The sequence below is a fragment of the Dreissena polymorpha genome, chromosome 2, assembly GCF_020536995.1.
Source record: "Dreissena polymorpha isolate Duluth1 chromosome 2, UMN_Dpol_1.0, whole genome shotgun sequence".
Lineage (NCBI taxonomy): Eukaryota > Metazoa > Mollusca > Bivalvia > Myida > Dreissenidae > Dreissena > Dreissena polymorpha.
In genome coordinates this window covers 33,936,040-33,948,471 of record NC_068356.1, presented here as the reverse complement: position 1 = coordinate 33,948,471, position 12,432 = coordinate 33,936,040, and the positions used below count along the sequence as shown (strand labels likewise).

The window sequence follows — 12,432 nt, the reverse complement described above, 5'->3', positions numbered from 1 at the left end:
CTATTAGGCGTGTTAAGGTGCGCGCGCATTATTTACATTGGTGTGCATTATTTACCACATACAACAAACTTAACTCGGAAAGGCATAACGAGCATTGACAAAACAAGCAATACCACACACAAAACAACAATGCTTCAATAAATCGAGACCACGTGAACAAAAGTCAATCACGAATATCCGTTCAAAGTAACAATCAACTAACACAAATATATTGACAGAGATATTCCTTTCACAACAATTTAAAGAAATTAAAATGCTCATCGACACAAAATTCTCGTAGTACCTTGACCAACCAAAGAGAGCGAACACGATCGCAATAAGTGCTCCAAAGAATATCGCAATGGCGAAGGCGATGATGACTAACTGAGAATTGTTGATGGCTGATGGATCGTATCGCTTAAGGGACACCGGTTTTTGTTCTGTAAGTTCTTTAATGTGGCTTTGAATGATCCTGAAATAAAATGTCATACATCACTGGTATATTTTAATTTATACACAGCAAAGACAAAAAGTAGTTGAATAATTTATGTCACATTTGATAAAACAACATTTGGTGTTGTACCGGCAAGGTCATTTCGTTGAATGATAGTGATGTTCAGATGTTAACAGCTATTATTTAAAAATAATGCATTCTTTTTTGTCATCAGCAAGTAAATTATATATCTGTTGGCTTACTTAAATAATATTAACGATATTAAATATAATATTTTAAATACTTTTTTTCTCAGCGCCTTTTAAAGCACATGCTATTTTAAATAAGATGTAACTTACGAAACCATTTGTTCTCTGGACACTATTTCCCGGCTAGTTTTGTTCACACCGTAAATAAACAGATCAGACCTGTTTAACATAAAAACTAGTGTGATAATATGGCATTATTAAGTAAATATATGAAGACCACAAAGCATTACTGAAAAGTGGGGAACGGCTTTTGTTGAATATGTATTGAATTTTAATTTCAGTGTTAGAATTAATGTTTTAAGATGATAGCTTTGTTACATTACATTACGTGATTCCAGTTATTTAAATACACTATCGTAGATTCATATACTTGAGAGGAGGTAACTGTGGTTAGACACTTGAACATTACCGTGCTGCTTCAGTTTTATTTGAGTTCAGCGGCGGTTCTAATGTCTCTATGTGCTGCTGGAGTCTTTGAAGTTTCACTTCAATATCAGGCAAAACACTGGACATATTCCTGCAATTGTGGAAAAACCGCAACAATTAATTTACCTTAAATTTGGTTTTTTAATATTTACAAAAGTAAATAGTCTTTGCTGTATTCAGGAAGTGGAACATGACAGATGAATCATTAACGTTTTTAAGTAATGTACCAATGATGTATCAACTAAATAGGCCCTTAAAACAACGTAATTGTAACAGTATGTTTCTACCATAATAACATTTGTATCGCATGAAACGTACCAAAGAATAGATTCTACGTTTTTTGCAACGCTACTGACGTTCTGCTGAACAGTTAACACCACGACTTGATCGGTTGGTTTTACTTGAATCTGAAAAGAAACTAAAACGGATGGAGACCATGTCGGTATGCATACGGAAACACAAATATTTGAAAAGATGTATTGCTTACATGATGACTAACTCAACCTAACCCAACTCAATTTATTCAGTAAATAAAGGCCTTAGGCCAAACAAACGCAGTATGTTGCACAAAACTTAACACATATTTATAGTTTCGAACACATGATCTTACATCTTAAATATAAATACGTGTAAAATGTTATTCATAAGATGTACGTATACACATGCATACAGAATTTAAATAGCGTATTATTATCTGTTGTGCTCATCAGATTATATAATTCATGTACAGAATTTCTACCCATATACCAGTAATATAGAAATTCCCTACGTACAACAGATAAACATATGAGCAAGTGAGAACTGTTATGAGTTTATACCGGAAAGAAGAGGTTTGGTGATATAAGACAATTTTAAATAATTATGTAAAATTATTATTCTTAAGACAAATTCATCACGCCATTTCTATAATGGTCATTTCACTAAAGTTGCATATACAATAATAGTCATCGTTTGAATAGTGTTACTTAGCACAAGCTCAAAACGAAAAGGTCACGAAGGATATTGTTATGACTTTCTCAATGCAGACCATATATTTGTTAACAATGTCAAACTGTAAAGCATAATATTTACGGTGTCAACCTGAAACTTACGCTGACGTTTACTTGTGCAGAGTCATTTTCGTATGGCCCATTTCTAGCCAATACTGTGAGACGGAAAGTATTACTGTTGCGCATGGCAATTGGGACGCGTGTCTCTATGACACCAGACACGTTATTAATGCTAAACGTGTCATTATCACCCCCGCTTATGGAGTAAGTAATTTCTGTGTCAGCCTTTATGTCTCGATCGATTGCCTGCAGATACAAATAAGAGAATCAATACGAATACACCGTACATAGAAGCTACTTAACGGATTTTGATAAAGGTTCAGAATAAAACTTTAAACTAATTAAAATAAACCTTATGCTATTTTCTTTCAACTAAGAGGGATTTTAATATTGCCATGACGAAGATTCATACCTTTACTGTTGTAACAGCCTGGTTTGCACCCATGTCTAATGGTATCTCAATTGATTGCGGTACGTCCACGAACTCGGGTGTGTTGTCTTTTTCATCGAGAATGTTGATAACCAGTTTTAATATTGACCCTGAATCTGATCGAAATGCAAAATGGAATAATTATTCATCTCGACATTTTCAAAACATATCCATATACCCGTGTTTTAAGATAAAATGCTTGCACAGAGAATTTTCCCTACCTAGAATTGATCGGCGCGTGCGTGTCTGGTCTCCATGTTGAACTGATATTTTGAGGATATACTGGTCATGTGTTTCTCGGTCCAACCCACGATAGAAATAGACCTTCCCATCGCTGCGTGTTATGTTGAACATACCGGTCGCATCTTTAGATAGAAATGACATATTACGAACAATTGTAACGGGCATGTTAAAAAACTCCTTTGACGCCCATTTTGTCACTACAATATTGGATATTTGCGCATTCATATAACCAAACAAACATCGTGGAAGAAAGTGCAAACAAAATGTATAAAAACTTGTCATTACGCTTATGTAATTGAAATTAAAATAGATAAGAGAATATGTACCTTTTGGTTCCACGTTTATGATTGAGTATTGCACATTTTCTCCAGCGATCTCCGCGGTAGTATCGATGTCTGTGATGAGTCCACCGATAGCAGTGGCCTCCGAGACATCGCTAGTGATGACTGAACCAGCAACCACAGCCAGCTGTTCTTTTACAATGCGAACAATTACCTAGAGGAAAACGAATACAAACACAAATACAGTGTACAATAGATAAACTTTACCGAGTATGTTAGTGTTTTATGTTTCGACAACCTCATCGTCACCATACAATTCAAATTCCTTAACTACATTGAACATTTTATGAGCAATTCCTTCATAATTATTTCATAGGTTCGGGCCTCTTGATAGACGCATACCAAGCAAGATGCTGACGTATTCAGTTGGTCGGTTACTGAGACAGCCACAACAAAAGGCGACCGATACACGGAGGCCTCTGAAATGTCCTTAGCCAGAGACAACATGCCATCGTCAGCGATTTGATACAGTCTATCGAAGTCATCTTAAATGAGAATAATGCTTTGTAATACAGTTCAAATAAGTTCGAGATAATTTGGCCGGCCTAACATAGAATTGAACGCATCAACAACAATAAGTGCAGTTAGGGTCAAGGACATAAATTATGGCCATTTATGACCGAAATGCCGTAGTGGGTAGTTCAGTTAGTAATATGGATGCCGGTATGATTATATACTTATTTTGTTCATTAGGCGCGAGTTCGAATCCGTAATTGATTTTTGTTCGCTGATTCGCCCCAACGCCTAACATGCCTATTATTGGCATTAGCATACTTAGCCTTGTCGTCGTCGTCTGTTGCCTCGGCTGAATTAGTTTACTTAGGTTATTATAGGCATTTAGAGTCACCATAAAAAAATGTCAAATTTGTAAATAATAATAAATTAATATACGGTGGCTGAAATCGAAGTTGCGACATATGAAACATTTTTTTTTTCGTTACAAACCTCGTAGTCCGATATTTTTACTAATTTAAGGCCTGTCAATTTATCTTGGTTGGACTTTGCTTCATTTATTGTTCACTTTAAGAGAATATAAAGTGCAGTGTTTCACAATATTTATGAAGAAGAAACTCTTGACATTTCTTGGCATTTTCAAAATGTCGGACATAGATAAACAGACAAAATGGTAACGGACATTGAACTTAACTTAAAATGCCGTTTTGTTAATTAATAACTATTCGTTGAAGCTATATTATAAACTGTCGTTTATAACACGAAACGATAATATAGTATTAACTGTTCTATTGTTTTCGTTATAATATACATATAATATTATTGTATATATTAATATATATATAATATTAATATAATATTTGAAAAAAGTGAAGTAACCATATCAGCCATATAAGCATATGTTGGAATGGCCCACAATTTATTTGCAAAATTCAATACATGAACATTTGAATCAACATACATATTTAAAGTTATGACAATGAATTTCACATACTTCAATATTAACCAACCTTTGAGCCTGTCCAATTGAGTTTTAAAATTCCAAAATGTGCACATTCACTTAAACATTCATAAATATACCGAACTAGATTGTACATAAAACTGCTGTCACCAAACTAGAAAACGATAATGTTTTTATATAACACCAATAAATTACAACATATCAAACACAGTTTTTCAAGAAATTCGTACCTTTAAGTGAATAGTGTAATCCCGAGCCTGTTGAGTTCACTGTTACCAAGTGTGTTCCATTGGTGTTGCTTGAGTTTAGTGTCACCTGGTAGAAGGGGCGTTCAAACCGAGGGATGACATCGTATATGTCCAGAATATTGACGGTCGAGGTCATGTTTGCGGTCAAAGGTGGGGTCCCAAGGTCACTGGCCATTATTATTAGGGTGCAGATATTTTGTCTCTCATAATCAAGCGGACCATCGGTTTGGATCTCACCCGCTAATTAAAAAAGAAACAAAGTACGGTTAGCTCACAACAGAAAAAGTAAAGGACTGTATACACAATATGTGTATTTTCAGAACAATACATATGCATATGCATGGTATGTACAAATATTTATAAACATGCAGAAAAGTATTCAAGATTTGTCTGAGAGATGGTTATTTACGTAACACTACTATAGTGAATCATTATATATCTATTTCATAGAAAGTATATAAAACAGTGTTTTTTACAAATAATACATGTTTACATTTTTATACGAACTACCGGTACGTCTTTCATTGACACTTAAAGTGATATTATGGACATTTTTCAGTGTTGAATTGAGCTAAAAAGAAATAACAGGTCAAAAGAGTAAGTTAAAATGTGGTTACTGACCAATTATCTGCAACTCATCTTGCTACCAGTTGTTTATAAAAATATATTTTATATTATGTATTTTACGTGACCCACCCAGTCCTGTAAGCCGAAATGATCCGTAAAACAAAATGGTGTCTTTGTGTCGTATAAACGAATCTGCACTAAAACTAAATTTAGGTTCACATTGTACATGCGTGATCAGTTGTCAAAAGAAAGTACGGTTGATATTCAAATGCACTAATTTTCTCTTTTTGGGATATTGTTTTAGTATGTTGATGCTGCATTAACAAATATAAGTGTATATGAAGTGAAAAGACCAAAAATAAACAACGGTTGCGATAGACACCTATAAACTGTTAGATGCCCATAATATCACTTTAAATACATGTGTATATAAGGCACTGTATACAAAAATATTATTGGAAGACAACACACGAGATCAAGTGAATGGGCCTGCTACAGACTTAAGAAATCTATCCATTTTTGTTTTTAAATTGAGAGCTGACGTAAGTTATCAATAATTTCTCTCCATGTACTTTCATTTATTTATCCATACAATTTTTTTTCTAAACATATACAAAACGATTACCGGTAAGTGTGTAGAAATGTGTTATATTATTACAACATAGTGAACAGATTTTGATTTTGGTTGTGTTGACAATTCTTAACGTCATTGACAATCTGTGAATTTATTGTGTTGTAATATGTGGGTACTCATGCATCTTTAAAAAAAATTAAACTCGGGACAAATTAACATTTCACAACCTTCATCTCTTACAGTCAAAAACTATAATTGGTGCCGTTTTTCATGTCGATTTTTATACAAAGTATATAACATGTATTTTTTAATATAACACATGGTTGACATTTTTATGAACCAGGCTTTTAATCGACCCTAAATATATGTTACAGCATAAATTAACAATTCAAAACATGTATCTGTTACAGTCTGAAACTAATTTTGGGGTCGTATTTCATGGTTGATTAGTCTTTTGGGAATTATATGTAACGGGCTGTATTATTTTGTATATTGACACACGCATGCCTAAACAAATATTATTATATATTGCTATATTTATTGTAACCATAATTTTCGTTTAGATACATATATTTTGCATTATTTCTCGCGCAATTAATTAGTAATTCCAGATGGAAACATTGTATTTTCAACGCTGCAAAAAGAGTACTAAAGCGCGAAGACGAGTTATGATCTTGAACCACACATTTCTGAGATAAAACACGGATTGGTTTGCGGGCAATATAGACTGTCAACATATAATAACAGTAGCAATAAAAACTATTTCTTGTATAACTTACTCAAGAAATTGATTGAAAAAGGACAATTATTGTCATCAATTATTCGGTAGACGACCTGTCCGTTCCATCCAGAATCAGAATCATTTGCGTTCACGGATATGACCTGAAATGAATTAATCACTGAATACATGATTTGGGCCGTGCTCTGTGAAAAGGTGGTTGAATGCATGTGCGTAAAGTGTTGTCCTAGATTAACCTGTGCAGTCCGCACAGGGACGACACTTTCCGCCTTAACTTGATTTTTGCTGAGAAGAGACTTCCTTTAAACTAAAAATATCATAAAAGCGGAAAGTGTCGTCCCTGATAAGCATGTGCGGACTGCACAGGCTAATTTGGGACGACACTTTACGCACATCCATTAAACCCCCTTTTCACATAGCACGGCCCATTTATGAATAAAGTAAGGTCTATGTCAGCAACTGACTAAATTACTTGCTGGAATAAATGAATGATTGATTTGTTTAATTGTTGTCATTTGTAAAGTGTGCTTGGCTGTTTATCAAATCTTGTATGCATTACATATTAACCCATGTATGCCTAGCGTCTAGAAAAAGGCCTTGGCAAACAGCGTAGACCCAGATGAGACGCCGCATGATGCCGCGTCTCATCAGGGTCTGCGCTGTTTGCTTAAAGGAATTTCTGTAAGAAATATTCTAAATATATAAATAAATATACTAGGCATCCCTAATTTGGGAAATAAATTGATCCAATTTAGAATGATGGGAGAGTAAACTAGGCATACATGGGTTAAACAATTAAATACATATTTTATGGTAAAACTGCGTTGGGTTACTTTTGTTCCGATCGTCACATTCTCCATCAGTGAACAATTTGCTGATTGATAGGTAAATATGGGATTGTTGTCGTTGACATCCGAAATGAGTAGCACTATAGTCATCGAATTGTTGAATCGTGGATTACCATTGTCTTGTACCTTAAAGGAACAAGAAAAGTATTTTAGAAGACACTAAAATGCTATTCCGAGATTCAGTAACAATTTTACTGCATTTGATGCAGAAAGTTTTGCTGATAGAGTGTGCATAGGATAACAATTCGCCTTACAACGAGCCCCACACTCCCAGAAAGTGTGTTTGTGCAGTAACATTTTCTAGACAATTAAACAAAGAATAATTTAACTTAGAATAATAATATGTCGATGTTGTCTGGTATACTTACTACAACTGTTAAATTGTACGCTGTCTGTTGCTCGTAGTCGAATGTGCCATTCAGAAATAGCATACCAGATGTGTTTTCAACAGCGAATCTTGTATCTGTAATTAAAAAATTAACCTATTACGGAGAACCGTAAATTGTTCGTTAACAATGATTGATAATTCCACTTTCGAGTTTCGTCTGAAGAATTGATGAATATTGGACGAAATTTGAATAAACCTTTTCTTAACTCAATGTATAAGATATAGCAAAGTTTAAGCATCAGATATATTATCAAGAAACTAATTATTGTTAGCGTCCGGACGTATTTATCGCCTGTTCACGACTTGTACAGGGCGCCTTAACACGACTTGTACAGGACAGTGCATACTTGTAAACATTTAAAGAAAGTTAAGGATTTAAAAATTGTGTAACCACCGTGATACTGTCAGTGGTAAAATTTGTAGGATACAAACACCTAGCCTAGCATCACACGTGCAAATAAACACCCATCGCAATTCAATTCAAATTAATAAGCTGTTAAAAAGCTAGATTTCTATTTAAAATGAATGACTAAAGTATACACAAGAGCAACAAAAAAAACAAAAACGAGGAAATACAATAACATAAATATAGGTATCAGCTATATCCATTTTTGTTAACAAAATTTCAAAACCAAAAATCATAAAGAAAATAATCCAGATCATCGTCATTCATCTCAGGAAGGCGTATCGAAAATACAAAAATAATCACTATAAAAAACTTAATTGAAAATTTTAAACACAACTTAAAATTCAAGTAGTTTTTGTTTTCATAAACACAGTAGAGTGCTAAAAAAGTATTACACAATAGGACGCTCGGACATGTACCTGTGATACAATAATACCAACTAGAATAGAAATTTGCTATCTAACCGTTATTTTCTTCCAGATAATATGAAAGGGTTGCATTATTTCCGAGATCCCTGTCGAATGCACCGACGCTGATGTTGCGAGAAATAATTGTTTCTTCGAGCACTGTTATTTCCGTTATCGTCTGGTTAAACTGCGGTATATTATCGTTCACATCCTGAATTGTCACGTTAACCTGAAATACCATGATATATAATGGTAAATGGTGAACTATTCCTTGGTACCGTGTATAAAATGAGAAAGTTAAAATGTTCTTTGACTAAACTTTCTGTCCATTTACCATTTTACTTCCTGACAAATAAATGTGGCTGTATATATTTATTATTCACGGACAATATATATATAAATATATAGAACAGTACAACTTTGCCAGGTCTGCACAGTGTTCATACCCTATCGAACGTTTGTTTGTTTCACAATCTATATTTAACGAGTTTAAAACAGTTGCAAAAGTAAAAGACCATCAATTTTGTATTTCGAAATAGAAATTGAAAAGAGCAAAACATCAGACCGGTGTGAGAGGGTGTGTCCTCAAAGAGAGATGGAGTGTCCTCAATGAGAACGAATACTTACGGCAGCAAATGCTGTTCTCTCCGGGATTCTACCGTCGGTTACCCGCACTGTGAGCATATACATGTCTTGGGATTCCCTGTCCAATAAACGGGTTGTTGTAATATTGCCCTGCGAAATTAAGAATCGATATATTATGTGTTTCTTTTAAATAAACACCGTTAATATATGCTTTGTTTTGAATGTGCTGCACCTAAATATGGTTAAGCTTAAAAACTGAATACTGAGACGGTTAATTCCCTCACTATAATAGATAAAATCACCTGTGATGTGTTTCGTGAACAAGTGTAGATGAACGACTCTTAAATACTATGTTAATGTTATAAGTGCTTCTTAATAAATGAATTTTAACATTTTGTTCGACACAAATGCAATACTTGTGAAAATATCTTTGTATTTAATACGCGATTTAAAAAGTTTACATGTTTTGAGTTAAATAAACACATTAAATTTACATAATAAATAATGTTGTCTGACCGTGAAATGATTCTTTAGAGACTCAATTATCAGCGCCATATGATGTACTTACATGATTATTATCGATTGCAAATGAATCAAAATTCTCCATCAAACTGTAAGTCATGTGACTGATGGATTCATTTCTGATAGAAGCTTCACATTGGCCAACGAAAGTACCTGAAAACGATCAAATATATGCACGATATGATACATGCCGTGGTAAATGTTAAAACTTTAATAACGTATACTGTGATATGACTTGTTTTAAACGTTTGGTAATTAAAACCAAACACAAAACATGTCACATGTATCGTCTATGTTTTGCTATAAAATACAATTTTAAGTGGTTCCACAAGTTTTATACATTTCAAATTATTATAAATGCTCTTGCAGATTGCTTGTAAAAAATAATAATCGAAAACTACCTGTATTACTATTTTCATTTACTACATAGTGGAACAGGAACTGGGGAAACACCGGTGCGTTGTCATTGATAGGCTCGATGTGTACGAAAAAGTTTAACTGCGAACTCTTGTTCGGGGTCCCATAATCAAAGGCGATGATGGTCATCATGAGAACCACGTTGTTTGTATCATTTGTATCAATTATTTTTCGTTGATAAAGGCTGTTGATAATCATCGGTTCCTTCAATTGCACGATACCGTTTTTGTTTATTTTAAATAAGTTGGAAACAGAAGACGAGTTGAATGAGTAGTCGACTAGGCCGTTTTTGCCAGCGTCCGAATCCGTTGCATTGATTAGCGCAATGACAGATCCGACTGGTGACTCCTCGATGATACTGGCATTGACTGATGAAATTGTCTCACCGTTGCTATTGTAAAATATAGGAGCGTTATCATTTATGTCGAGAATCTGTATTTCAACGATTAGAATGCTGGACAACACAGGAAGACCGCGGTCGCTGGCCTTCACATACAACGTGTACGCATCTTGTTTTTCCCTGTCAACGGGGCCATTTATGGTTATTTCTCCAGTTGTTTCGTTAATTGTTATGTTGCTGGCTGAAACAAAGTTATGCGCGTTTTCTAATATATGTAAATGACCAATAAATGCATAAAATATGTTTGATAAAGAAATGTAGCTCAAGCATTCTTTTTTTTAAATATATATAATCACTGTCATGATTATTTTTAAGGGTTTTCAGTTAGAGGTTATTGCCTATTCATTTTATAAAGAAACTGATACTACTGATTTCAAGAAAGATGAACCGAAAAGAAGTATTATAGTGACAATAATCAACGTGTAGATATGGCTTACATTATTGGACCATCTTTCTTTTGGCGTTAATCAAAATTTAAAAAAAACACGTAACTTAGCAAATAACAAAATACACGCCAAACTGTATTTGCTTAATTTAAAATAATTGTTAATTTACGCGTAACAAATTACCATTGAGTAATGAAATATTTATTATTAGTCAACTGTTTAAACATACCCGTGTTATTCACCAATTCATATTGAACTTGACTATTAGATGTGTTTGAATCATCATGGTCTGTTGCTCGGACCTGGTATATATTCACCGGTGTAGTCGTATTCTCATTGATGCTGATGTAGATACGTTGGGCATCAGAAACGTTCTCAAACATAGGGGCATTGTCATTTACGTCATTCACATAGATCGTTACGGACGTACAATTAGAAAATGTTCCGTCAGATGCCGAAACATTTAATTGGAATAACGCCTTGTCTTCCCTGTCAATATTTCCAGCGGCGTACAGTGTTCCTGCAATGTAGCACAATTATGCAGTCGTGTTAATATTTTTTACGAATGAATTATGTGAATTCGGCAAAACGTTTTACTAGTATTGCGTTAACGTTTAATTTGCAATCTTGTCAAAAAGGCGTTTAACGAATATTGCATAATCCTAAGGTTATTGGGAATTCTTTACCTAGCAAGCTGTCAATGTAGAATCGTCCGAAATCTCCGCTGACAATGCTGTACCGTATGTTGTTATTTCCAGGCCCATCGATGTCACTTGCATTTACTACACCCACAACCACAGATGAATTTGCATTTTCAGTTACGTTGAAAGTATAGTTTTTCTGGTTAAAAGAAGGTGCGTTGTCGTTGACGTCGATTACATCAATGACAACGGTTGTGTTCGCCTCTCTACAATTACTGGTCCCATTTGAGTCAGCTGCCGTTACCTTAAAACATATCATTTAAACAAAATATAATTCTTATCTAAATAGAACGCATGTTCTAAATCAAGTACTTAAATTCATTGGAAGTTAAAGATTTAAATATCAAACTGTTTTCTAATGCATCAATCAATACAGCGGTCATACCGTTAAATTAATTTGTGAATGTTTTTCTCTGTCCAATGAGCCGTTCAATGAAATCGTTCCATTGGTTGGATTGATTAAAAACACATTGTTTTCATCAATTATGTATACGATTCCATCAGTCCCACTCCAATCTTCGTCGGGGTCCGTGGCAATCAAAGCTCCGTGCTGTCGGTACAAAAAGATAGTAATCGCAAATTATATTGATCAAGGCCGATTGTGGGTGAATCAATGCATAATCGTCTTTATATTCATTCCATATACATAATGTTTACTAC

At 34.2% G+C, this 12,432-nt stretch overlaps 1 protein-coding gene across 37 annotated transcripts in view; it reads right to left on the bottom strand.

Annotated features, from left to right (window-relative positions):
• Positions 1-12,432, bottom strand: part of LOC127866529 (protocadherin Fat 4-like) — a 69,651-nt gene that overhangs the window by 15,259 nt on the left and 41,960 nt on the right. For 11 of the 37 annotated variants that reach the window (XM_052407110.1, XM_052407108.1, XM_052407103.1 and 8 more), the window contains 16 exons: positions 12,158-12,322; positions 11,758-12,016; positions 11,301-11,591; positions 10,270-10,866; positions 9,915-10,021; positions 9,389-9,496; positions 8,819-8,990; positions 7,929-8,023; positions 7,546-7,686; positions 6,753-6,855; positions 4,815-5,072; positions 3,513-3,655; positions 3,156-3,324; positions 2,808-2,951; positions 2,569-2,702; positions 2,199-2,402 (listed from right to left, as the gene is read on the bottom strand). In XM_052407110.1, coding sequence (XP_052263070.1) covers positions 2,199-2,402; positions 2,569-2,702; positions 2,808-2,951; positions 3,156-3,324; positions 3,513-3,655; positions 4,815-5,072; positions 6,753-6,855; positions 7,546-7,686; positions 7,929-8,023; positions 8,819-8,990; positions 9,389-9,496; positions 9,915-10,021; positions 10,270-10,866; positions 11,301-11,591; positions 11,758-12,016; positions 12,158-12,322 — 3,090 coding nt within the window. Of the gene's footprint in view, positions 1-283; positions 452-771; positions 841-1,090; positions 1,199-1,425; positions 1,515-2,198; positions 2,403-2,568; positions 2,703-2,807; positions 2,952-3,155; positions 3,325-3,512; positions 3,656-4,814; positions 5,073-6,752; positions 6,856-7,545; positions 7,687-7,928; positions 8,024-8,818; positions 8,991-9,388; positions 9,497-9,914; positions 10,022-10,269; positions 10,867-11,300; positions 11,592-11,757; positions 12,017-12,157; positions 12,323-12,432 lie in introns of all 37 variants that reach the window. The other 26 variants (XR_008043028.1, XM_052407127.1, XM_052407124.1 and 23 more) reach the window with 8 other exon arrangements.